At 43.9% G+C, this 27,822-nt stretch overlaps 1 protein-coding gene across 1 annotated transcript; it reads right to left on the reverse strand.

Annotated features, from left to right (window-relative positions):
• On the reverse strand, nt 1-27,822 carry FKBP15 (FK506 binding protein 15). Its single transcript, XM_019473208.1, has 30 exons — nt 27,809-27,822; nt 27,359-27,468; nt 26,952-27,042; nt 26,251-26,320; nt 24,871-24,945; nt 23,661-23,759; nt 23,033-23,182; nt 21,960-22,028; nt 20,421-20,564; nt 19,787-19,932; nt 19,256-19,304; nt 18,528-18,647; nt 18,169-18,268; nt 17,312-17,415; nt 15,787-15,880; nt 14,454-14,563; nt 13,907-14,017; nt 13,132-13,226; nt 11,295-11,397; nt 9,408-9,440; nt 7,592-7,763; nt 6,945-7,081; nt 6,460-6,615; nt 5,606-5,758; nt 5,147-5,239; nt 4,577-4,687; nt 3,946-4,053; nt 2,968-3,737; nt 2,390-2,480; nt 1-1,912 (listed from the first exon to the last, which is right to left on the reverse strand). The coding sequence occupies exons 1-30, from the start codon at nt 27,820-27,822 to the stop codon at nt 1,838-1,840; spliced, it is 3,753 nt and encodes a 1,250-aa protein (XP_019328753.1). The 3' UTR covers nt 1-1,837.

Here is a 27,822-nt window from a genome sequence, read left to right on the forward strand (position 1 = left end):
CAAGCAAAAAATACAGGTTTAATTGCACTTTAATTTTTCAAGAAGTGAAATGCAAATCCCTCGGGTTGTCTATCTGTAATGGGAAACAAGGAGTGGAATTTGTTAGTATTAGCAACGACCTCCACTAGGACACTGCCACAGATGGGGGGGGCCAGAGGCCACATCAGGGTACCCACACTCAGACCAGCACAAGGAAGGGGAGCCCCAGAAGATCCGGGTTTCACACGCCGTCACACTCAGCACCGGATTAACTCTTTGGTGCTTTGACTTCTGGGGCCGCTCCCCAGGAAACCCCAGCGAAGTTCACCCTGCAAGACGAGCGTTTGCATGGCAGCAGGTCAGCTGTTTCACAGGTGTTGGTCTCTTCCACAATTTTAGCTGCACTGAGCATGGGGTGCAGGGGCAGGGACTTGCCCCACTGCGGCACTCCAGAACAGGAATGCCCAGCGCTCTTTCTTCCTCCCAAGAAACTGCATTTAGCACACAGATCAAATTCAGTTCAGAGACGATAAGAGGCAGTTGTAGAAACTAAACTGTAGTAGAATTAGTTTAAGCACTTCCATTTTATTAAATGAAGGGGGTTTATTTGTTTTAAAAAAACCCCCAAAGACCTGCTCTTAGTTTTAAGTTGCGTTAGTGCCAATGCGTGTAGAAGTAAAAGTGCCATGAGAAATCCAAGGTGTTTGCCCAGCTGTCCGTCCTCACCGCCTTCCCCTCTTGGTCCGCTTAGACTGAAAAGTTACACCCCAAAGCCCTGGCTGCGCGGCAGAGCCGGCTGAGGTTGGGTTATAGCTTACGTCCCACCATCACCAAGTTTTAACTGGTCACACTTTAAACAGCAGCAGAGAAAAAAGCACGGGAGACGGGCTTGGCTGTCTACAGTAACACTCTCTCTCTAGACAAGCAGCACGTTACACACCTGCATTGCTGCTTTCACTGCCTGTGAAACACAACCCAGCAAAAAAAAAAAAAAATCTCACCTCTGGCCACAGCGGAGAGAGGAGCTGGCTGCGCAGGCCGCACAGTGCATCAGGTCTGCGAGGCCTCCGTCAGCCTTGGGCTCCTCCACAAAACACAGCTGGGGATGTGGCTTCTTACAACAGCCATTACGAGATGCTACATCTGCGCTTGGAGCATTGGCCTAACAGAGCCCTGACTTCCAGTGCCGCTAACGGGTGCCCCTGCCTAGCAGGCTGTGGGTCAGCGAGCACCACGTGTGCCGCAGCTCTGAACGTACAAGGCTGCCGACCTGAACCGCCTCAGCCTCTGGGGTTTCCACAAGCTGCCTCTGCAGAGCCGGTGGCTCACAGAAAACACCTGCCTGGGGTCTCTCGGCCAAGTCTCCCAGCGCACGTTGCTAATACGTGGCGATGAGATGGTGTGGAGGCCCCAGGGTGGCTCCCAGGGACTAAGAGAAACATTCCAGGAAGATCTTCACTGGGGAAGAAGGAGAGATTTTAGTCTGTTTTTTTAAAAAGTAGTTACCTACTGCAGGGTCCTGCCAGACTTGCTCTTCTGAAGCACTTTACAACGTTCATATTTGCATAAGGTTTCAGATTAATGAATCAACGGTTCACAGAAGTAGGACAGCAATACAAACGTGCAGTAAGACTGGTTGGTTCCTTCAGCTCGTCCCCAACCCCTGCGCGTGTTTGTCAGGTCAGAGCGATGGGTCCGAGTGCCCATGAGTGCAGAAGGAGCCGCTTGCTCTCAGGCCCCATCAGTCTGCAGTACCAGAGCCTGGGAAGCCCCTGGTTGTTCACGACTGTCCCACGTATGCAGCTCGTTAAGTGCTAAGTGCACAGGAAGAGGCCTCACAGGCTCACCAGCCGGCTCTTCATCCCAGCCAGTCCAGATCATCGTCGTCATCATCACCAAAGAGCGGAGCTGGAGGGGGACGCCCCTTCATGCTCTGAAAGTAAAACCAGAGGGAAACTTGTCAGTCTTAACAGCTTCCCAGTATTTAGTAATTGCTACACAGTTCTGGCTCTGAAATCTCCATCAGCTTTAGGGAGATGGTATCGAGAAGCCTCATTACTGATGTTTTTGTACTTTTCATATAATGGCTTAATATTCCAGGAGAGATGCTTACAGGCTAAAAGGGATAGGAGAGGGGCAGGACACTAAAACCCTTCAATTAACCTGGCAAGTCTCACTAACTTCATGCCAGCAGGAGTTTGTCATCACTATCTCAGCCCAGGCAACCCTGCCAAGCTCAACACGAAACAAACCCAGATGCTCTTGATTTCTACAGAGAACATATGGGAAGCTCCGAGCTCCGCTAGCAGGAGCCAGGCAGCCCCCCACTGCCATGGGAAGGATTTCACAGACAAGCTACCGGTTAACGCCTGAACCAGTTTAGTAGGAGGGGAAAGATGCAAACACGTACCACTTCCTCCTCATCCTCCTCTTCAGAGGAAACTCGAGGCTTCACTGGTTTATGAGATGCTGTTTCAAAGAAGTTGTCATCCTCAAAGAGGCTAGAAGAAGATAAAGAATTAACAGTTCGCTTGCAGATGATGGGATCTTGGTTTTACAAGTTCTATTAAAGAATGATGGAAAAGTTTTGTCGCCGAGGCAAACTTTTAAGGCACGTACTGTTCACCAGCGCAGAACGACATTGGGACCTGGCAGCCACCAATATCCGATCCTAGAGAAACTGCACGCTCCCCTCCGCGCTCAGCCGGGAACCGTTCACCAGGGACAGTGGCACCACTGCCTCCACCCAGACACGAGCCCGTTCTGCAGGTGCCCTCCCGGCAGAGCGTGCCCTGCACAGCCTGCTCTCCGCCAGCACCTGGCTCGTGCCATCCAGGGCTAGCGCCGCGATGGTGCTTCGGCCCGACCACGTGTGTGCTGCCCTGCAGTAGCGGCACAGCTGAACCAGCCTCTGGGTGTGCTGCCGTACCAGACTGAGCTGATCAGCAGGGAAGCGGGACTGTGGCTACCCCAGCAGCCACGCCTTACCTGGAATCCTTTTGCCTGGGGCTGGAGCCCACTTCCTGCTGTCCTGGGGTCTCTCTGATGATAGCTGAGCTCGGCTCTGCGGTGTTGGATACTGAAGCAGGCTCCTTCTCAGAGCTAGCTCCATCTGATGGGTCTGCGCAGTTCCCTCCCTCACCATTTAAGGGAGGGGGCTCTAAACCTCCCACAGGCTCCTCTGCCTTCTGCTCCACAGCTGGCTTTTCTGGAAGCGCTGCCACATCCGCTTCTCCTGGCTTGGCTTTGAGAACAGAAGGTTCTGCAACTTCTGCCTGCAAAGATACTCTGGAGGGGCTGCGTTCAGTCTCAGCTTTCCTGACGGGACTGCTCTCCTGCCTTTGCCCAGCTGGGACAAAGTCCTCATCCACCTTGGGAACAGGCTGTCCTGCAAGTACAGGCCCCTTATCAGGATCCAGGCAGGATTCAGCTACGGAAGAGAGAAGCTCCCCCTGGACCTTCTCCTCTTCTGACACCCCACTGCTCTGTGTCACCTGCTCCTCCTCAGGAGTTCTGGGCCTGGCAGACAGAGGAGCAGACTCGCCTTCCTGGTCAGACACCGTGGAGCCTGTGGGTGCTTCCCCAGGACCAGCTGGAAACGCAACACTCTGTGCTGGGCTATGCCTCATGGGCTCTTCGTGGTCAGTCTTTGCTCCAGGTGATCCCTCCCGTCTCGCTGCTCCTGTTCCAGATTCCTCCTTTTTACTGTCATGATCTGGTTTCTCCTGCTGCCTGCTGAGTAGCTGCAGTGTTACAGTCTAAAAAAAATTTAGTAGAGAGATCGTAGGTTATACCCTAAACATACCACCACAGATCCCTGTATCTTCTTCTACTACTGGGCTGCTTTGCCACCCGCAACAAATTTGTGCTTCACAGTTATTTCAGAGTCACAACATAAATTTGTTTTTTTAGCCCAAGACTCATTCTCTCACATTGATCACCTCGCATCTCTTACCACTGTTGTACCTTAATAGTGTTCATGACAACACCCAGCACCGTCCTGCCACTGTATATCTCTTCCAGCTCAAATTCACCCCGAAGAGACTGAAATACACCATTCATTATCTTCTTTACCTGGAAAAGAGCAAGACAGGAAACAAAGATACGATTCATTAACATGTGAAGCACTGGCCTCAACATCAGATACTTCTCCAGGTGAAGGAATGATAAATCCAAGCACACACATGTGGTTTTCAAAGAATCCACTTTTCAAATCAGAAATTCCTGTAACGAAGCAGAATACATCATGCCATCTTAATTCAGAACCATTATACATACACCAAATCCATCCCTTCAAAACTGAGGCAGGTTGCACAAACCCAAGGCAGACTGACACTTATTTCTTATTATTCTTTCAATTTTAAAACCTAAACCTCAAATCTTAAGTTTTAACCTAAAAAAAACCCCCAACAAAAACAAGCAACAAAGGGGGCAGCAGGAAGATCACATCCTTTCTTCCTCTGTAGACCCCGCTACTAGAAACACAGTGCTGCTATGGAGAAAATAATGCTTTTCCTTCTTAACTCTGCTCAAAGAGAAATAACTCAAGGGAAATAGATTTACTTCGTAAGGAGAAATATTGGATAGTCAAGCTCACTTCTTCTGTGAAGTCTGCAGGTGAAGATCTGTCCTGATCCTTCTCCAGGTCTCGGATGCGTTCTTCATAGCGAGCCTTCAGCACCACAGTATCAGACTGCAAGGCTGAATACTGCCAAGGGGAAACCGAAAGTTAGAACAGCTCCACAGACACCACCACAACGAACCTTGCAATGGATGGGTTACCTGTGAACAGTTTTTTTAGCGAGGGGTAAATTGCTGAGTGGAGTTTTAAGCAGGGCTTTGATAGAGAGTTGCAAAAGACTTGACTGAAAGTAACAGCACCAAAATAAAGATCCAACCAAGCCAAAACCTTGGAGATCCACAACCGTGTCATTAGCTCTTCAAGCTCAAGTAACACCAAGAATGGGCACAGCATTACTGAGATCCCAGTGAAATGAGGGCTGGGTCTCATCACTGGGCCTGTTCTGGTTTGCTGGAAGCAACGTGAAGTTATTCCTTCCCTCTCATATTCTGGAACTCATGTTCTTGTTATTCCAGACATAGGTAGCCTGAGGCTAGTGATTACTGCGCTCCAGTTCATATTCAGCTGCTGTGTTACTCCCTTTACCTTTTCTTTGATAGGCTCTAGTTGCTCCAAACGTTGCTGAAACTCAGACAATTTTTGCTCCTCTGCTTTTTTCGAGTGTTTTAGAGCTGCAAGCTGAAAGACAAGAACTAGAGCCCATCAGTTTACAGCCCCTTTCAGTGCCACCTACTTCAAAACAGTTTTGGCTCAAAACCAGTCATTCAGAACAGTGCAGATAAGCAGAAAAGATTGTAGCTGTTGCGTTAGTCCGAGACTGACATCGTCTTGGCTCTCCCTCATTCAGAACTGCAGTAGTAAATTCACTAGCCCACCAACCCAACATAACAGATGCAAGCACAGACACATCCCGCGGACAAGACCAAATTCCGTAACAGTCAAGAAATTAAAAAAATCAAGCCACAAATAGGTGGGAGAGTCACCCAGTTATACAGTCACTGGTTATTTGGCACTACGTTTCAGCAATAAGGAACAGCCCTTTACCTTCTCTTCCAGCTGGGACAGCTGCTGCTGCAGGGAATCTCTCTGCTCACACACCTCCTGGTACTGTCTAACATGCTGCTCCTTGGCCGAGGCCAACGTACGTTCACATTTGGCTTCCCACTGGGATTCCAGCTCTGCCTGGATGAGTGATAGCTGCCCATCATGTATGAGAGATCATTAGGAACACACACGCACAATCTGTATTTGCACAACAAGTGGCTGAAAGCTTGGGGCCGGACATCTCCTGCCCTAGGCTGGAATACCTACATGCAGATGGCAGCCCTGCAGCTGTCACCAGCTACTGCCCACACCTCTCAGAGTTCAATTCCGACCACGATCCCTCAGGCTGGCCTGAAGGTCTGGCTCAGATTTCAGATCTCTTGGCATATTTCTAAGTAGTCTTCCACTCATCATCAGTCCTGTATTCTTCTCTCTACTGTGAGCTCTATTTGGTGCCTCTCCTTTCCTTAGTCTGACGCTCTCTTTAACACAGTCTAAATCTGATGCTACACCCCAGCCTGCATCAACGCTGCACCAAAACTCTGCAGCCACATCAGTGGCCTCTGACTCGAGTCAGAGAACGACTGGTACCCAGCAGCCTTCCTGCCTACTCAAGTCATGCACTTCCTTAGAGAGACATCAGTGTAAATCCTGAAGTCAGAAGCAGGGCCAACAAACACCAGCAAAAATATTTTAGAAAGACAATAAAGTGAACCCTGTGATAGTTAACCCCTAAAATCAAGCAGATAATGTTTTCATTCTTCCACTACCTGAGCATTTCACGACTATTTCCTACCCGTAGGTTCCTACAAGCCTTCCAGACACTTGTTGGAGAAGCTCCCAAGACTCCTCACCTGCTCTGCTGCTGCCTGGTCAGTCGAAGTCCGTGCCTTTTTCAGCAACTGTCGAAGCTTGTCCAGTTCCTGCTGATGTGATCTGCGTATTTCTTCCATCTCTTCCTCTGCTTGGGCTCTCTCCGAGAGGGATTTCTTCTTCCTCTCCGCAAGATTCTACAATACAGAACAGGACACAGAATAGGCCAGACTGCGCCAAAGTAGCTTCTCTTCCTCATGCAGAAAGAGCTTCTTTGAGCAGGGAATCTTATCACTTTAAAAATCAAGCTCAGTATTTTAGAGGTAGGAAGGTTAACATATTACTGGCTAAGATATTAAAGAAAAAAAAAAAATCACATAAGCACAAAGGATCCACCAGCACAGGGATCCTTGCCTGCGGATGAGTCATTTACCTAACTTGCATATTTACAAGCAAGAATGTTGGGTTAAATTTCAGCAAACAACTGAAACCCTGCATCTCTCTGTAATGCTAGCACTGGACATACCCTTTCAAGAGTGTCCTTTTCCACTTTTAGGTCTGTTAGCTCTTCTTCCAATGCTGTAATCTTCATGTCCAGCTGTTTGCGGCTCTGCTTCTCAGCTTTGAATCTAGTCCGAGTGTCCTCAGAGGCTTCTTGGAGCTCTGCAAAAAATACACTTAACTGTGGGTTTCAGTGCTACATATATTTCAGGTTAGCGCATTTGGGGGCTGATGGGAAGGAACAGTGTCTCTTGCACAATGAAATCAACACCACGGCTTGCACCTGCAGTGGGAACTAGAACTTATCAAGAGGAGCTTCTGTGAAATGGCAATGCTTATACGTCAGCTTTTATCTTAACTTTTCAACTACTGGAACATCTCTGGTTCCTGTACAAGATGTTAGACAGTAATGCCAAGAGATTGCTTCTACAAAAGGCATCCCTGTGACAGGACGATTTGTTCATTGATTCGGCCCACTTTCCTTTTAGTGGTAACAAGGACGCACGTACCCTTCAAACATTTCAGTGCATCAATATCCTTCGATACCCTTGTGACTGATCCTAGGGAAAGCAGGAATAGACACCCCAGAAGAAAGGAAAAACCTACAACTTATGAAAGAGGAAAAAGAATGACATAAAGGAGCTCTCATGAAACAGGCACAAGAAGTCTTACCTGCTAACTGTGCCTGCAGTTTGTTGAGCTGCGTCTCATGTCGCTCTGCCTCTTGCAGGGCAGCAGACAGCTGTTTCCGCAGGTCCATTTCCTTCTTCTGGTGGGCAGTCAGCTCCAGCTGCAGCTGGGAAACCTGTGCTGTGGCAGCTGCTAACTCCTCTGCAACTTTGGCCTGTATCACAAAATGGAGCAGGGAAAAGGGAGGGGGAAAAAAAAAAAAAGGATATGTGAATGTGAGGAGGCGCCAGAACTGTTCTCACAGGAAGAAATGATAAGGTACTGGAGACCTTATCGGGGAAGTGCTAGGATCCAGCACCTCACAGACATCTCCAAATTGAAGAGGTTAACGATAACTTTTTTGCCATGTTACTGTGAGTCGTTTGGCTGTAACCTGTCCAGACTGACTAGAAAGTTGCAGAAGGCCATCAACAACCTCGTCACCACATTAGTTCAACTCAGTGAGTTTTCCTGAAAAGCTTAAATGTGTTTCTAAGACTAGTACCAGTGCCTGGTGGCTCTGCTCAGAGTTTTCAGGCTATGACAACACCTATTCAAATAAAAGCCTGGGCTCCAACATCTAATTATCTTCAATAAGCTTACAAATCACTGAAAAGCCATACAAAACATAGGCTTGTTCCAGCCAGAAGAGCACCTTCCCTCCAGAGCTCACAGCACGTAGTCACCTTGAGGTGCCCGCGCGGGCAAGGCTGTCATTTTGGAGCATAGTTCTTACAGTAATTTGTTGACCTGTTTAGATTTAGTATTGCTCAAAGTCAGTGACTCATGTAAAACCTGGTACCAATACAGCTCATTAGACAACTTGTAAACAATACGTTAGGAGAGGCTCAAGGCATCAAGACAAAGACACAAAGTCACGTTCCCGATCTTGTTGCATGACACAAAATTCAGAGGATGCTCTGCAAAGACAGAACTACACCCGTCAGAAAACCTCACTTGCTGCAGGGAATACCTAAACAGCTTCTATATCTATGCCTACATTCAGATTCCCAACAGGTTCACACGTTCTTGTCACTGATAAGTTCAGGAAAACTGGAGTTTCTCTCTGCTTTATCCCCGTAAGAGAACTTAAGTGTTTCTCTTCAGACTAGGACCACCACTTTCTGGCAGAGAAGAGCTGTGAGCAAAATTGTTCCAACTATGGTGAGGATGAATATGTGCTGACCTTGAGGGCTGGGATGCTACACCATTAATTTTACAGAGGAGGCAGCATTTCAACAGAGACCGGCTAAAACCAGATCTGCTTTCCTCTTATGTTTCCATAAATGTCTCACTGCAGTTCAAGGTACTAACTCCTAGCATGCTAAAAACAAAACAAAACCACATGGCATATCTAAAGGTTATTTTAACACTTGCCTTTGTCTTTAATAGCAAATAAAGAAAAATAAAAAAGAAAATCCTATGCCAGCAACTGTTACTAGACTTAAGTTTCTGCAGTGAATGCTTCATACCTATACTAGCTCAGCTCCAGCCTCCAGCTTTCAGGTACCAAGAATCTTATGTGATCTGTATCTGCTCTGACAATTATATGATTGTGTCCTGTTTCTCCCATGGGGGAGGTGAAACGAGCAGCAATGTGACAAAGTTCTTTGAAAGGGCTCCCCAAGAAAGAGGGGGCCAGCAGCTACACTGCCAGTTATAAAGCCCTTTTCCAAGTTGAAGATCCGTGCTAATTCAAGATCTGAGGCAATTCTTTTAATGCCAATCAGCTTCTAGCTAGTTCAAGAGGAAGCTGGGCTGGCACTATCTAGGGCACAATTATCTATCACCTACACAGTCAGCAGACACACTGCCTCACCTGGTCCCAGCCCCGATCCACTGGCAGCATGTGCTAGGAAGAGAAAGCAGTGACAGGAAACAGGAAGAGTTATGAACACAATTTGAAAGGCAGAGGCATTAATCATCATCAGAAAAGCAAAATGCTTCATTACAGGAGCCTAAGGCATGCCAGAGAAGCCTTTTAAATTATTCCAAGAACTGTAAAAGCTTAGACAGAATAAGGTAGTGAAGCCTGGCTTAAAAAGAAAGAGGCTAAAGGTATCCTTACAGGTACATTACACACCACAGATGTAGGAGCAGTCCTACACGTGGCTACCGTTTCACTGCACTGGGGACTGTGGGGTATTACTTATCGTTACGGTACACAAAGCCTTCATCTAAAGCTGTGACGTGCTCTGCCAGGGTCAAAGATTGTAACCCAAAAGCAGCAAGCTACTAATACCTCTTCTCAGTGATCCTGGGTACGGATGCCTGGCCTGTATCACAAAATAAATGGTGAGTCCCTATTTTTAGGTAAAGAATAGATAAAATAGCTTAAAATTCTCTTCCCTGATTCTGTCTGTCCATAGTGATCTCAGCAATTGCAGTCACAGAGCAAGCTAGGTTAGATAAAAGGAGGAGGAAGGAATACCAGCCTTCATATTTACAGTCAATACTCTCACAAAACTAGGGGAAGTCTTCTCCAGTCTGGTCTTAGCCCGAAGTCTATTCATGTAATAGTGTTATCACCTAGGCAGTGACTGCTGGATCAAGTGGAGTCCTATTGAAGATGAGGCCCAAAAGATTCCTGAAGATCGTATCTTATACTTCCAAAAGATGCTTCCTCCCCAAGTTACTTATCACGCGAGCTGGATGTTGTGCTCACTGACAGAAAGGAATTTTATTTATTATTTCAATCTGACTTATTCCTGGTTAGAATCTCTCACGCTCCCTACATATTATGGGTACGCGACCTGGGCTCTTAGTGGAAAAATGCAGCTCTCCTTCATTGTCTGCTCACGCCAGCGTACAATTACCAGCCATATATCGCTCTATTCTTTAGCATACTTGCTAGCATACTTTGGAAAGCTGAAGTTTCTGTCATTTTTAGGTGCACCGAGTTATGGTTCTCATGCAGAGCAAGCATTTATCATCTCACACTTGAATTGGAGAGATACACAACTCAGCAGGGGAGCACGGTGCAAGACTGAACTTGGTGTAATTTAAGAAGCCAGTGCTTGAGAAAGCATAGAAGACACTATGCAGTTACAGACCGCAAAGCTAGTCTACCCGGGCTAGGCTGTCATGAGTGGACATTACAGGATATGCAGCCACGCATAAGTGCATTTAACTGGTTTGAAAGCTATTTCCCAATAGCCCCTTTCACAAAAGCACAATACATTATTGGTAGAAACAACCAGCTTTTGATTAGTATTAAAAAAAAGTGTAAAAAAGTGCAATGAAGAAACTCTAGTGGGAAATAATTTTTCTTATAGCCACATTCACTCTATGTCAGTTAAATAGAAGGAATAAAAAAAACTTCTGAAACTGTCAGTGCAACTAGATAAACGAAGTACATTTTCAACTCGACAAAGCCCCGTGATACACAATTCCTCAACATGTTGGCCATATACCTACAAAGTTAACAATAAATCAGACACTTTCCTGCAAGATAAGAATATTCAAGCTATGACAGCATAAAGATCTACGTCTATATCCTCTGTGCTGCTTTTGTTATGAAAGCCATGAAAATATTCAAATTGTTTCTCAAAACAGCTTTCAAAACGTAGGTTCAGAACTGCAGTTGTCTTGTAAGAGGACTGACTTAAGCCTTGACTAACAAGGCTTCAGCATGTTTTAGTGCGACAAGAAGCCCCTTTCCCGGCTGCAGCCGGAGATCTATGGCTCTACTCATTGTCACCATTACCTTCTCCTGTTCTGCATGCAACACTCTTGCCTGTGTGTTTTCATTTGTTGTTTGCAGTGAATGGTTCCTCTGCTCCATTAGCAAGTTACTTTGTTCGACGTATCTGTGAACAGGGTAAGACTGCATGAGCATTTACGTACATACATGACTTGGAGCAAAAGGCTCAGATAGAAAAGGTGGCATTTCAAAGCAGTTCTCTTCATGACAAGTCCCAGGCAATTTTGCATGATGTCCTGCACTAAGAGCAGCCTGATCTCAAAGGGGTGGAATGGGTGTGCCTGGCACAGCAGAGATTATATCAGTTTGGATAAGTGCTTTACTTCTTTGCAACAAGTCTAGCATTCCTACCACACAGTCAAGAGTTTTGATAACCTAATATCCACTGACCTTTGCCATTTCCTTAAACAAGTTATTCCCCTTCTTAAACTGAACGGAACACACACCCAACAGTGGAACTTGGGACACCACATCCCCTACAGTTTTTTCCACCTTACTAAAAAGCTAGCAAAAGTAAAGTAACTCCCAGAAGCAGAGCAAGCATGCTCAAAGAAGACAGCATGAGGTTTTTTTTTTTTTCCTCTTTTACACATTCACATTTACTGTAAACCACAGTTTTGGAGATATGCCCTGCAGAGAGAGAGGGGGGGAAAACCCCACACTTTTAATGCCTTAAAAAAAATTTAAAATATCAGAACATGTCTCTATCCTAAAGAACACCCCTCCTAGTCATGCCTAACCAAGCGTAAGCCAGAAAGTCTTTGCAGACGCAGAGACGCTGTACCCTCCCACTCCTTACCTCTGATTCCGCTCAATCAACTCGCTGATCTTCTCATTCTGCTCCTCAATCCGACTGCTCTTCTCAAATATCTCTTGCTTCAGTCTCTCATTCTCCTAAAGCATAGCCCAGCATGAATATTCATCTTACTCAGACTTCCTTGCAGCAGTACCTAAACCTTTGTTTTCTACAGATGCAGTACAGTGGTGAGACTTATCACCTTCTGCGGTAACATCACAGGAAGGCGCCATGCTACATTTAGCAGGAATCCTGGCATGGGACAGTGGTTGCCAAACCACATTCTAGAGAACATTGTGTCTGGTTGACTTTTTCCACCAACAAAACCCAAGACTGTACAGCTGCTGCCTAGAAAAACTACAAAGCATAAGACTAAGTAGTGAAAACCAGAAGTAGGTGGTTCGTGCAACATGGTACTTCAGCTGTGAAACTCTCTTCTGCAGGATGCTGTGGGTTAAGTCCGTAACAGTTTAAGAGGTGGCTGAATTTCTCTCACATGAACCTTTTGCCAAGGCCTATTAAATACCAATGTATCAACTCTGGCTCGGAAAGTACCCAAACCACAAACTGTTGAGAAGAGCTTTTCTGGGGAGGAGAGGGGTGGAAATCATTTTATATCTCATGCTCTTACCTAGGCAGCTGGTTTTGGCCATGCAAAAATTGAACACATGGGTGGATGGACATTTGGGCCAAGCCAGTACAGCTATCCTCATTAGGAATAACACAGGGGGGCTCCAGTTCCTTGTGAAAGTAGTCAAATAAGGCTGGCCATGCTCACCTGGATTATGCGTTGGATATTGCTCATGATCATGGAGGCTTCTTTTTTTCCTCTTTTACACATTCACATTTACTGTAAACCACAGTTTTGGAGATATGCCCTGCAGAGAGAGAGGGGGGAAAACCCCACACTTAATGCCTTAAAAAAAATTTAAAATATCAGAACATGTCTCTATCCTAAAGAACACCCCTCCTAGTCATGCCTAACCAAGCGTAAGCCAGAAAGTCTTTGCAGACGCAGAGACGCTGTACCCTCCCACTCCTTACCTCTGATTCCGCTCAATCAACTCGCTGATCTTCTCATTCTGCTCCTCAATCCGACTGCTCTTCTCAAATATCTCTTGCTTCAGTCTCTCATTCTCCTAAAGCATAGCCCAGCATGAATATTCATCTTACTCAGACTTCCTTGCAGCAGTACCTAAACCTTTGTTTTCTACAGATGCAGTACAGTGGTGAGACTTATCACCTTCTGCGGTAACATCACAGGAAGGCGCCATGCTACATTTAGCAGGAATCCTGGCATGGGACAGTGGTTGCCAAACCACATTCTAGAGAACATTGTGTCTGGTTGACTTTTTCCACCAACAAAACCCAAGACTGTACAGCTGCTGCCTAGAAAAACTACAAAGCATAAGACTAAGTAGTGAAAACCAGAAGTAGGTGGTTCGTGCAACATGGTACTTCAGCTGTGAAACTCTCTTCTGCAGGATGCTGTGGGTTAAGTCCGTAACAGTTTAAGAGGTGGCTGAATTTCTCTCACATGAACCTTTTGCCAAGGCCTATTAAATACCAATGTATCAACTCTGGCTCGGAAAGTACCCAAACCACAAACTGTTGAGAAGAGCTTTTCTGGGGAGGAGAGGGGTGGAAATCATTTTATATCTCATGCTCTTACCTAGGCAGCTGGTTTTGGCCATGCAAAAATTGAACACATGGGTGGATGGACATTTGGGCCAAGCCAGTACAGCTATCCTCATTAGGAATAACACAGGGGGGCTCCAGTTCCTTGTGAAAGTAGTCAAATAAGGCTGGCCATGCTCACCTGGATTATGCGTTGGATATTGCTCATGATCATGGAGGCTTCCATAGTAACAGAGGAGATACCAGGCAGTAGTGAGCTGTTACCAGTGTTCTGTTTCTTCAACTCCTCCACCTGCAGGGATAAGCCATTCTTAAACCAGATGAAACGAATTTATGGGTGTAGGTAAGAGTCAGACATCTGCACAGATCCATTTCACTGTTCCATCTGATTAGCTGTAGGGTACACGCTACTGTATCAACTGTGACACCTCCTGAAGGGCAGTGAATCTCTCCAAACACAATGCATCATATGATATTTAAGACAGTAGGAGACAGCACCTTCCCCCAACCCTAGTCTTAGCTTTTTCATAGTAGCTGAACTGCTACCACTTCAAGGTCTGATAATATTGGAATTTTCACTGTTAGTACATTACTTACAAACTTTCACTAAGTTAGTACATTACTTACAAACTTAATGCAGGCATTTAAATAGAGCCAACTCCTCAGACCACGTTTGGAGAGCAAATAGCAGTAACGTTGTTAACAAGCCTGTCTATGCCATACATTACCTTGGCAGCCAGGTGGTCCATTTTATCTACTACTTTGCTAACGGCCATTCGGATTTCAGTGTTATGCTGCCGAGCTTCTGTCATCAAAAAGGAAGTAACATCCCCGGGTGCTTGAATGGAAAGGAGAGAGATCTATAGTCACAAGGGGAAAACGCCTGCATACAGACATACCAAAAGCAATGCTTAGCAGTTTGAAGCCTGCCAGACAGGACAGCCACTCTCTTCCCAGAAATAAAAAAGTGACATGGTATCTGGAAAACTAATAATGTAGGTATTTTCCAAATAACATGAATAGGCAGGTTCATGACTACGGGAAATTCTTGACCCACATGACAGCACTTAGGTCAACAAGAGTTTGTTGCCCCCAAACACATTAGAACAGTACACAAAAAGGTACAATCAAACAACAGGAATGAAGGTTGGCTTCTGAAACTTGGAACTGAAAATCGTGCTCCAAGGAAGGTTCAGCTATACTCGAGTCTTCACCAACAGAGATTACCTAAATGGTTCTTTAAATGCCTTCGGTCCTTCTTAGGTTGCACCTTTTTTCTGGGCTACGTCCTCCCACTTGGTAAAGGCCCCCATACGTACACTTAAATTCTTTCCCTGGCTGGTAGGATAGGTGTTTACTATTACAGTTCTATTTATAACTGGAAGCACCAGCTATAAAATACCTTTAGTAATACACAGCCTTGGGAATACACCTAGAAATTCCCTCCCCTTTCACACTGCACACAGTTCCTTAGGGTAAGAAAAAGATGGATCTTTATTGGGAAATGTTTGCCCCTATTTGGTATCAAAAATAAGAATTTGTGAAACAGCACAGCATTACACATACATATTCATCCAGAGAAGGGCAACGAGGCTGGTGAGGGGTCTGGAGAACAAGTCTGATGAGGAGCGGCTGAGGGAACTGGGGTTGTTTAGCCTGGAGAAAAGGAGGCTGAGGGGAGACCTCATCGTGTTCTACAACTACCTGAAAGGAGGTTGTAGCGAGGTGGGTGTCGGTCTCTTCTCCGAAGTAACTAGCGATAGGACGAGAGGAAATGGCCTCAAGTTGCGCCAGGGGAGGTTTAGATTGGAAAGAGCTGCCCAGGGCGGTGGTTGAGTCCCCATCCCTGGAGGTATCTAAAAGACGTGCAGATGCGGCGCTGAGGGACACGGTTTAGTGGACACGGTGGTGTTGGGTCGACAGTTGGACTCGATGATCTTAGAGGTCTTTTCCAACCTCAATGATTCTATGATTCATCCTGTCCGTATGCTACCACTGCTACCTAAATCATCATTTAGGTATTGCAGCCTTCTGAAAAGCACGTACTTCTTTTAAACGTACCTTGGTAAGGTGTGGGATACATCTGTCCTACAGGCTGGAGTTGAGAAGCAGATGCAGCAGTTTGGGTGTAAGCAAATGCCATTCCTGGATATGCCTTGCAGAACAAGTTCAATAGATTAGAATATGTTTTGATATTTCCCCCCCTCACACTTAAGTGGTTTTCATGTTTTTTAAGCCCCAGAGCAATGATGATATTTGGAAAGAAAAAAACAGAATTAGGGAGCAGGAAGTCAAATTACACAGCAGACATAGTAAAGGGAAAAAAAACAAAGCCACTCTTCTTTCAAGGCTTAGATACATGCTCAAGTTACCACAGCTTAGTAAGTTACCTTCTTCACTGAAGTTAAGCAAGAGCATGTTACCCTACATTTTGAGAGGCAAAGATCAGCGTGTAAACAGCTCACTGCAGCTTACTAGATGTGCAGTCATCTGAACCTATGCTAACTTGAACACAAGGCTATTCCTAGGAAAGGTTCAAACAGTGCAACACAACTTGACTGCAACTTTACAGCTCAGTGCTCATCAGAAGCAGCTAAACAGACTGAAGAATGCATTAAATGCTAGGAGTACTTCACTCATATCAACTTACTCCCTCAGGCAAGGAAAAAAAATTACAGTGCAACTTGGGCCAAGTTTCTACAAGAATTCAGGACATCAGGGTCAAACTTTCAAAACAATACATCCAAATCACTATCAGATTAAAACTTCACTTTAATGACTAGTTTCTATTTCATCAAACAGAAAAGCACCAGTGGTTTTGGTGTGGGGTTTTTTTGTCCCCGCCCCCGTGTTTGTATTCATTATCAAATATTTTCTTCCTCTGCCTGGACCTTTTAAAAATAAACAGTGCTTCTATGCAGCATAGGCCACTTGTTGATTCCCAAACCCTCCAGAAAATAGGTTAAGTGAAAATCACTACAGAAACCATATGGTAATAAGCTTGGGTTTAGACTTCATAGAATTGTTTGTACGACAGCTTTGTACTAAGTCTTCACTACCTGATGTGGCAAATACATTGTGCATTAAGCCCCCAAAGTTTCCTTGTTAGCAAGCAGATTGCATCACTTTACAGCAGCGGCACCACAAGCCTTTTAAAAGGATTATTCTTTTGCTGGATGAAAACCCATGACCCATAAACACATTAAGTGTGCAAATGAGCTCTCACAGAAAACCAGACCATGACCAAGAAAATTTTCAACTAAAATGCTTTTGTTTTCACCTGCTCTACAAGTACTTGGAAGTTTTTATTTTATCTGCTACAAAAGCGGATATTAAACAAAGTCTGGTTAATTCTTAGTTCAACTTTCTGCCTGCTGATGGCTTCTTAAAGTTAGCCCTTTTTGATTAAATTCTAAGCAGCATGTGATGGAAACCCGACAATGCCAAAGCAGAGTCACAAGAAGCAGTCTGGGATTCTTATCCTCACACGCTGCTATAGAGTCCTTGCTTCCAGCAATGGAGAAGACAGTAAGACTTATTAGAAAGGACAGAAGTGCCAATATTCTCCTCGATTTCATTTTGGTACCTGAAAACCCTGTGCTCCTCCAGGCACAGCTGAATGGGGCTGGATCGTTGCAGGTATTAAAGCAGCAGAAGATACCGGGGGTGTAGAACCAGATGCTTGAGGTACTGAAAGGGAAGAAAGAAATTCAGCATGCCATAAAGTAGTTAGAAATAATTTAACTCACCCAGTGTGAAACAGTCAAAAAAGTCACTAAATAGACAAAAATTTAACACAAGCCTGTCTGCAACCTTGTGAAAATTAAATCCAGTCAAATGATAAAAGGTCAAGAGAAGAGTCATCTCTCACAGAAGTTTCACTTCTAGCTACATTTAGACAACCTCTTTTCATTCAAACAAAGGTGGCTCTGAAGTTTACTGACACAAGATGTTACTCAGACTAACTCTAAAGACTGCTTAGATGACCAGCAGCTATTACTATTCCATCATGGGAAGACATGGTAAAGCCCACGCCAGAGCTGCCAGCCCTCTGATGCCCGTTGCTATTATTTCCATCATTTTCAAACAAAAACATTTCTGTTCACTGGGAAAGGATTTGTAACAGTTCCATTTATAAATCACCTGTCCTAGAAATCTCAGTGCCACCCCAGCACACATGATGACAGAGCAGCTCATGCGCTGTGGCTGCTCTTCCTCAAGCAGTAATGTGTGCACAAGATCACAATGAAGACATACTCCAAGGACTTCAGTCTCGTGCTTTATGAATTAGTCTACCCTTGGATCAGCAAGCGTTATTAGAAGCTATCTACCAGTTCCTATTTCAGTTCCTGCAGGAATCCTCTATTCGTACAGCCCTTGTACTTGAAGCCTGCGAAGAAGTGAAATTTCTCTGTGCCAATCCCAGGCTTACCAGCATATTACCTTGTGTTGACACTGTGGGCAGTACTGCATGAGCTGGCTGTGACTGTCTCGTGGAAGAGGAAGCCACTGGTTGCGCTGTCCCTCTCAGTGTATTTGGATCCTAAAAAAATTTCTGCATATTACAACGAATGCTAAAGAATGAGCGAACAGTTTGAACCCAAGATCACTTGAGACTAGGTGTTATCCAGTTAACCCAATTGAACTAGATAGGAACAGTGGAATTGTTAAACCCTTTTGCCACAGAAACAGAGTAAGCTTCCCCCGTACAAAGGGAGAGCTATTGCTATGGACTCCACTTTAAGGAATTCACACTGTAGAAAAAGCAAAAAAAGTCACACTTAATGTGCTTGGTGATGTACCTCTATTTCCGAGTCACTGGAGTCAAGCTGACTACCTGCTGTCCCGGCGAGGAAAGGCAGCATGGGCTGTCCCATTTTAGCCATCCGAGAAATTAGCTTTGCCTTTGCCACATCTGGATTCTAAAAGAAATGTTTGCAGTTACTCTTCCTTTGTCTCTCAGCCCAGGCTTTTCAGGCATTACAGAGATACCTATCAGGATTAGACTCTTCTAAGTCACTGACTTAATAATTGTGGTTCTTTCAATTTTTCAACGACTATGTGAAAAACTAATTTTCAAGCACACAAGATAACACTGTGGATTTGTTAATCTGGCTTGCTTTATATACCCTCCTTCTGGGATGACACTGCTGCCATTACATAGAACATCTATCCCTGCACAAAACACAGCAACAAGAAGAAAATGTGTGAATTAAGGAAGCTGCTTAGCAGCTTTTTCTATCCTGAGGCACACACAAGAAGTCTTCTCATGTAGCTATATAACTCATACTGAATGTCCCAATCACTCTGTTATCCATTTTAAATTTGTTCATTATCCGAGAAGACAGCTAGCCTTGTGAGTATCCACATGGTCAAGGCCCTAATCTGCTGTTAGTAAGGTGAACATCTGAGAGTGTCTTGCTCATATGATGTTCACTTTATCTTCAGCAACACTGAATGCAGAGGTGAAACCAACCAAGCTTCCCTACTCAAGGCTTCGAATTAGTTAGGAAAAAACACCACCACTTACTGCTAGCTGTTCACTGATGGAGTTTGACTTGGCCCGAACAGCTGGCTCCCTGAAAAGCCAAACAGCTGTATGTTGATATTGGAGATTAACAAAGATGAAATTGAACTCCCTAAAAAGTATGACTGGTCCATTTAGTTAATTTAAGCAACAAATGACAATGTAAAATTTGCAATTAAACAAATCAGCCATTACCCAAGACCAACTTAGGACTATCCTGCCACCTGAGATGAGAAAGCTGTTGTAGCAGCACCCATACAGCTTAATCACGCCAGATCTCAGTAATGCTGTAGAGGAACAACTTCTTTCATCTGTGCCCATTTCAATTTCTTTAAATCTGAAAGTCAGCATTCAAGCAGAAAATTTCCTGCAAGTCTTGTAAACAAGCATTCCTCTGCCACACTGATGGCACTAAGTTGGCACGCAGAGGACCCACATTTGCCAAATGATGTGCTAATGCAGCATTGTGCCAGATGTTTATAAGCATTGCCATCTTTTAATACAGCATGTTGTTTTAACTGTGCTGCTTCTTACCCAGGTTTTGGAGGTATCGTAGATGGAGGCAATAAACCAGTGTCTGCGGAGAAGCCATCTGAATTGGGTACCGGAGAAGGTGCAGGAGAATCCCTTGAACTAACACTATGTCCATCCGAACCAGAGCATTCCTTTACCAACTTCACCTTAAAAAGCATGTAACATTACATGTAGCACGTAAAGATGTTTTTCTGGGTTCCCAAAAAAGTTTTCAGCAACTTGTTTACTTTTGATGACCACTCCTTTGTCAAGCTCATGCACTTCAAGTAAAAGTGTACAACTGATTCAGAACTGGGGCAGCTGAGTCTTTAGATCCTGTCATTCCTCACTGAGTATTTTGCTTTCCCAAGCGACTCACAAATAAGACAATGAAAAGATCCCAAGACAGTTAGAACAGACATGTCTTAGTAAACAGCCTAGAGGGATTTTCTGGGTTTAGGGTTTTGTGGGGGTTTTTTGTTTATTTGTTCAGGTTTTTTAATTAAAGATATGTATCTTCCTGAGGTATTTGGTTTATAAGAGTTTCTGAGCTGTAGTTCTCATGCCAACAGCAGGTTTTCACCTTGCAGACAGATGCTGCCACCCAACAGCCACAAAGCAGATGTAAAATAAACGCTTGGCAGGAGACACTCACCCGCCTAACTTCCACCTCAAAAACTAAAGTAGAGTCTGGAGGGACACGGCCAGCCACTCCCTGAGCCCCGTAGGCCCATGCCGGAGGAATAATGAGATACCTTCGTCCTCCTTTCTTCATCCCCATCATTCCTTCTTCCCAGCCCTTTGGTTTTCAGACACACAACAAAAGAGAAAGCGACCAGTTTGATCAGTGACATTACAGTTTCTTTTAGTTACACTGATTAAGATGCTTCAGGCACCAGTTATAGAAGATTCCAGAACACATATAGAGAGATTCTTGTAAAATCCTATTCATTTTCAGCCTGCAGTACTAAACCTTTGTCTTACAACAAGCCATAATGGCCAATTATAAATTGCAACATTAACTTAAGAATAAAGATGCAGCTCCCGACATCTTCATAATGAAATCAAACAGATACAGCAATCTCTAGCATGAAGGATGGAGGCTTCCAAGGTCTCTGTACAGTTACAGATACCTGGGTTCAAGTTTTAGATATCGTAACTTAAGCAGCTGTCACAGATGACACTGATATCCTGGAGAAAAGAACTGCATGCTGTGCTGCGCGCACAAGTTCTGCAGTTGCAGGTGGCCTGCAGGGCAGACAGTGGCGACCTCTCTCAGCATTCTGGGAAAGAACAGGACTCCACGTCACTGCGAGATCACTTCTGAACTGCTGTGGTTAGATTTACAAAACACCCACAGAAAACAGTTGTAGTGAAGGATATTTAGAAATCAGAGCAATGCAAACTGTCAAGTGGATGCCAGTATTTAACAGGATGACTACTACACCCAGGCAACATGAATAAGAAGATACACGTTAAAAAAAATGAAGTATAAAAATAGCGCATCTTCAGCAAAGGACAACTTGTAACAGGTCATATATGAATTACTCAGGTAATGGAAGTGACCTGAACAAAAGCATCTCCGATTCACAACCTGATTTTACAGAATAACGTAAGGGAGTACCACACCACCCAGACTGAAAGATTATTACAGTCAAAACCCTCACGATTTGACTTAGAGGGTAAAACCACTCTAGGTAGTATCTTTTACTAGACCATCCTAAAACTTGTCAGTTGTCTTCACCCTCCCATGCCCTTCTCCCAGGTGTTGTATCAGAGCTATCTGATGCTCTGCTTCTGAGGCACAATGAGGGGGGAGGAATGTGAAACTCTTCTCAAATTGAAATCTTCCTTTAGAGAAGATTTCTTTAGAGATAGGGTTCCCTGAGAACAAGGTAATGGATTAAGTGACTTCCAGAAAAACAAAGACAAAAACACCAAAAACCCCAGCTCTTGAAAACAGGACGCTTCCTTTTTACCAAATAGGACAACTTCTTTCTAACACTGCCATTGAGAAGGAGACTTGGCTATACTGTGCAAGTTAAGAAGAAAAAGTTTGAGTGAGTCACTGTTACAGAGTATTTTCTATCAAATGAAACATGTAACAGAAATAGCATATATGAATCCTGAAGATCTTCAGTAATTCAAAGCTCTGAGACTTCAATTATTACAATGAAAGTGCCAGAAGTTCTACCTTGATGACCTTCCCAGATCCCAGCTTTAGCCGCAACAGCTTGTCTTTGTTAACATTTGAGTCAAACACCTAGAGTTGAACAAAAACACAATACACGGATTTCCCAACTGCTTCAAGATTCTGAACGCTACTTTACACATTCCATAAACTCTTACAATCCCTTATGTGCTATTTCCCATTCTGCTACTTCCAAAATTAATTCTCAACAGATGCAAGACAGAGCATGGCTAGAGCTTATAGTCCATTGCACAGTACAATTTCTTAAAGTGACTAATAGCTGGAGACTCAGACTTTAAAACTGCTTTGAGCTTGATGTTCAGGACAGGATTGGGCCAAGTAAACCACTACACAACAGGCTTCTATCAAGCAGCAAACAACTGTCTAGAAATTTCGTACATTAAACCAAGACATATGCAGCTGAACAACTGTTTCAGGAGATTAGAAGTAAGCTCTGCCTATGTACCATTGGTACATAGAGAGAAGCATGCCAGGCAGACCAAGAAAAACAAAAAATCCCCTAAAGATGAAAAACAGAAAGCCCTTTTTTATAGCAAAAAAGGTTCAACTGCAAATGGATGCAAATGCAAAACCCTTTGCTGTGAATTTCACTAATAGTAAAACCAGCAGAAGTGTTTTAAAGGTGGTGCTTTGAAACATCAAAGCATTTCTTTTGCTTATTAGTAAACTGGATTGGACACAGCTGTAGAGGATGTAAAAGCAATCTCATTCTGTTAACATTTGGAGATGTGCTTTGTGTCAGACAAGGCCCTTCTTATCACTTCCTCAAGCTGCTGCCAAAGGAGCATAGCTAGCTTCGTTGTCCCTTCTCACCATTTTTATTAATATTAATGTGTGAGAGTGCCTATGAAAGTTAAAAACACCTCAATCACCTCCTCCTGAAGAGTAATGGAATCCCTTATTATTCTACAGGTAACACATATGACCTCACTTATGGTGCCATAAGTGACTGAAAAAAATACCTTTAACATCAGCACCAATACTATGCTAAACGTGGCAGGTTCCTTCCAGGGACTATCACACTCAGTATTAGGAGGTAGCAGAAGTGTCTTTACCTGTCCAAGCCCGTTGTTCTGGAACAGCCAACCCGTATAAGCAATCTCCAGAGAGTCTCCTGCTTCTACTCCCTGCCCTTCTCCGAGAAGGAGATCCTGGTAGAGGACTGAATCGAGCACTGGGGAGCTGTTGCATTTGGCAATGCATACCTGCAGAAGGAAAGCCTATCAATGTCTCTGGCCATTAAAACAGAGTGGCAACTTCCACCGTGACTCATTACAGATCTGATCCATTTCTTACTGTACTGTGCAAGCCCGGGTTATAGATGCAACTTAAGAGTTGTTCCATGTTTCCTTGTGCTGAATTTTGCTGAGCTATGTAAGTCAATACCCTCTGCTCTGCAGAACCGTTGGTCTTACAGTACTTGAGAATCTCCATTAGAAATCCCATCAGAAGTAACAGGCTCCCTGCCTCAGAGGCCTGTATCTAATGAACAAAACTCAGCCAGGCTCATTGCAGATCTGCCTCATCACAGTCATGCAGATACTCAAAGCTAAACTCCAATGAAAAAGAACAACTCTGACTTAGAACCTTTCAGCAATAAGGTCCTCTCAAGAGATACATCTCGATTTGTCTATTGTTCTAAACAGGCCAGCAAGTCATACCTTGCACAGAGTAAGTAGTTACCTGTTTACTGAAATCCATTGCTGCCTTTTCCGACTCAAACATGATGGACCAGTTTTGTCTCTCATCATCATAGAAAGCACTGTAATTGTTGGGTTGAACCTGTGGGAAAGGAAATCAGTCCTATGTTACGTGTGAAAAGACGCATTCAACTAAAATAAAAAAAAAATCCACATCTAAAAGAAGCTTGAAGTAAGAGGAAGAATCCTGCTGTATTACTACCCAAGTTCAGAACACACAAATTAGCTTTTATTTATGTGCTCATTGTTGTGGAAAAATGATTGTAATTCAAATACTTGAGCAAATATTAAGTTCTTCATAGATGCTGCAGCTTTCACAAGATGAAAGCTTTTACAAGCTTCTTTGAAGCTAGGTTTTATAATATATACTGAGATTTTTAAGTGTAAGTAATCTCCTTTTTGTAAGTATTGATTATATTTAGAATTCCAGAATCAATTGGAGGAGTCACTCTTTCCTCATTTCTAAAAATCCATGTACCACTATGTACCACTAGCTGAGTACATAACCCACTAATCTTCCAAAATGCGCTTATAAAACTAAACTAGCATCCTGGTCAGAAATTTGGACTGAAATTCTATTTCAGAGTGGAATTTCTATCTATCAAATCAAGAAATTTTATGTCACCTGATGACAAGTAAAGAGCAGCAAATCAACACATCAATTTTCTGTAAAACTGGCAGAAAACAGAACTTCCTAAGAGATCCCATTTTAGGACTTGAAATGCTCCAAATTGTTCATAGCAGGAAAATGCTGAGTGTCAAATTTCTGAGAGAAAACATTTCCTTGCTATCATTTCCTTCTGCTTGCTCAGTTGAATTCTCTCAGTCACTTAACTACAAATTAATAGCAAGAGGAATTTTGTTCTGTTTCTGTCCATTGTAGGACTGCAAAACTCAAAACATCTCCTCTGTGATCTAGAGGTAATAACATACCTCCTACAGTGTACGAACTTGCATTATGAAATCTGCCGATGAAGTGCTCTGCAAAAGGCAGACGTAACAGTCTCTTGTGCAATACACATTAGGAGGAGGAGCAGAACAGCACTCCCAGTCACTGTGACACCTCTCGCTATGTCAGTCAGATGTTTGATCTCAAAGACTATAATTTAAGACTTAAGAAAGCATTTCAGAGTCAACTCCTGTTTGCTGTGAACAATACAGATCACTGGAAGCTTTCTCGTCCAGAGTCTTACCGTGAGTATGAAGCCTGGATGGATCCTTGCAGTTGTGATCTGTTGCTGCTGACTGATGTAAAGGAGGATCCTGTACTGCATTCCACAAGGAATTGGGCAGGGAAGAACAAACAGCAGAAACTCAAAACATCTTCAATTGTAACGTGCTTTGTCAAATTCTGAACCTAAGGCTGCAGAACTTATTTGCCAAATACACCATGCAGCAGTATTTTTCACAGCAAAAATACTTAACACTGTATTTAACACAATTTTGTAACCTATTAAAAACCCTTGAAAATAGGCAAGCTTTATTTAGCTACAGGAATCAAGCAATTCAAACTAATTATTTTGCAATAAGCAAGATGCTTTAACTAATCCCGCATTTTTTGCCCTTACTGTGTAAAAAGATGGTGCACTAACCCTTCAATACATAAAACTCGTAATACATGGTATACAGGCACAAAACAATGTAAAAGATTGAGTAATAATAAGTTGGAGAGAGCTTTCCAAGTACTAAACAATGCAGACATAACATTATATTGACCTATTTGGCTCTACTAGACATGATCTAGTAAGGAAAAGTGCTTTCCTTTATGCACCTGTAGCAATGGCTTCTTCACTCCACACAGCTAGGTAGCCAACTGGAGTAATCCGCTAACTGTTCCCAGCTGGGCAGGCTGCAGTATTACAAAGGCAGCCTGAGAAAGGCTGAGTTAGCTTCCTTCTGCTAGCCCTGTCCTTCCCAGCTCCCCCACAAATGCCACACCTCAACACTTCTCAGATCAGCGACTCAGGAATCAGCTGACTAAAATACTTTTTTTTTGTTCTTGCCAAAGCAGAAGCAACTTAGTGAGACAACATGAATTGGGGGATGGGAAACACCATAAATACCAACATCAAGGACAGATCAGAGTAGTCAAAGTATCTTTTAAACACACCAATTTACTGGGCATCCCAGTGCTGCATTCTTAGATGAGTACTTGGGAAGGAAGGATTGGGGAGAAGAGATATTTTTGATACCAAACTAACAAAACTTAAGCAAAGCATCTCTGTACTTCCAGACAAAATTTTGCTTTATATTGATTTCCACATGCACAGATGTCAGATTCTGACTAAACATCAAAATCACTTCCACAAACATTAGAAAAGGTACAGCGCCTGAGACATTGCAAAATAAGTTGTAAGAGATCGTACAAGCTCACGGATTGCAGAAAAGAAAGATGTCAGCAAGGTAAATGGCTGAGCCATAAGAAAACCCAGGAGGGCAGTATGGGATAAGCAGCAGTAGAACTAAGACCTCCAACACGAAAAGCAAAGACATGCTGGTGGGCTCAGAGAAACGCTGCCTCATACCAGTGCGCTCTCGGCATGAAAATGTTAAAGTAGCGAAGTGTTTCTCACCTCTTTAGTAGCATGGTTCCCCACTACAGCGGCTCCATACTTGCCTTGCTTCAAGTACCGCCCATTTGTACTGGAAGACAAGCGAGATACTCAGCTGCAGAACCGCCCCTGCCTCAGATTTCTCCCTACTGTTGCTGAGCTTTTCTTCTTTAGAGTTCAGGTCCCTTTCCTCATGCCTAAAATGTCAGGCAGTCTTTCTTAGCTTAAAGACACTACAACTTTCTTGCTTGCCCACAGATTACAGGACCATACATTATAGAGTTTGAGTTGAACACTGCTCTTTTCACAGATCCAGGGCAAATGAGTTTTTACATGATGGCAGTGTCAAATGGACAGAGACTTTTACTGCTGTCACTCTATGCTCACGCCTCAGTTCTCCACGAGGGAATGTATGAGACATAAGCATCTGACAGAACTGCCTGGAAACAGTGCAAATGTCCGGCCAGCAGCCCAGGATGCAGTTCCCTGTAACAGCCAAATCCAGAACTTGCTATTTATTTGACAACTGCGTAACCCCGAGCTGCAGCACAATAACCAAAACTCTTTTTGAGCAGAAGCTTGCATCGACTTGTAGCATTTCTACCATGCAGACACATCTCTATAAGCAATGGTCTCTTCCCACTCATCCAAAAATATCTTCCCTTAACCTCTCAGAAACACAGACTCTAAAAGGTCATGCAGGAAACCACTGCTGCACTTACTATCGATAAGCATGAACCGCAGTGGCCACGAACACTGACGGTGCTCCTGAAGCTGCTGGGGCCACAGGAGCCTTCTGGGCTGCCTGACCTGCTGAAGAATAAAAAGCAGGAACACCCGTCAGTGATACAGAACTGCCACATTCGCTGGCCGGTGACAATGCCACGACACATTCCTTCCCCCAAGGAAAAAATAACTCCAGAAGAGAGCAAAGAAACAGAGTGATATTCCAAACTCACCAAAGGCCACTAGAGTAACCAGGTGCAGAAAGGGTACTAAAGGAAGAGAGTATCATTAAAGAAAAGCTAAGTGAATTCTTTGCCCTGCTGTTCCTTCACAAAGGCCCTCATTCTCCCAGCAAGACACATGCTGCTAAGTTTTTTCCCCACGCTCAAGCCCAGTTACTTGCCAGCTGCTGTTTGACCCTTCTTAGGCTGCTTTGGTGCAGTGTACTGGAAGAATTCATTTCCGTGGCTTGAGACTGTTTGATCCAGACCAAAGAGAGAGGCCAACCTAGCGCTAGAAAGAGAAACTAATTAATTCACCTTATTTAACACGGGCTTTATAGACAAGGAACACCATTAATCATAAGTTATATAAAATATAAAGTGTTTACCATCACTTTAAAGACAAAGGAATGCATGTTAAGTAGTTCTATACTCATTAAGCATTTAATTTTGAATAAGCAGAACTTTTAGATGGAGAGGTTGGGGTAAGCAGTACAACTGTGTTTCATTTCCTCAAAAGCTACTGTAAGGAACAAACAAGGACTGCAGCTACACCAAAAAAGGAGTTACTTTAAAGCAATGACTAGGACTGCCCTCATATGAAATAGTTGCTGAAAAAACTACGTGGAAACCGAGAGGCCACCAT

Source organism: Aptenodytes forsteri, unplaced genomic scaffold (genome assembly GCF_000699145.1).
Source record: "Aptenodytes forsteri isolate BGI_AS27 unplaced genomic scaffold, ASM69914v1 Scaffold518, whole genome shotgun sequence".
Classification (NCBI taxonomy): Eukaryota; Metazoa; Chordata; class Aves; order Sphenisciformes; family Spheniscidae; genus Aptenodytes; species Aptenodytes forsteri.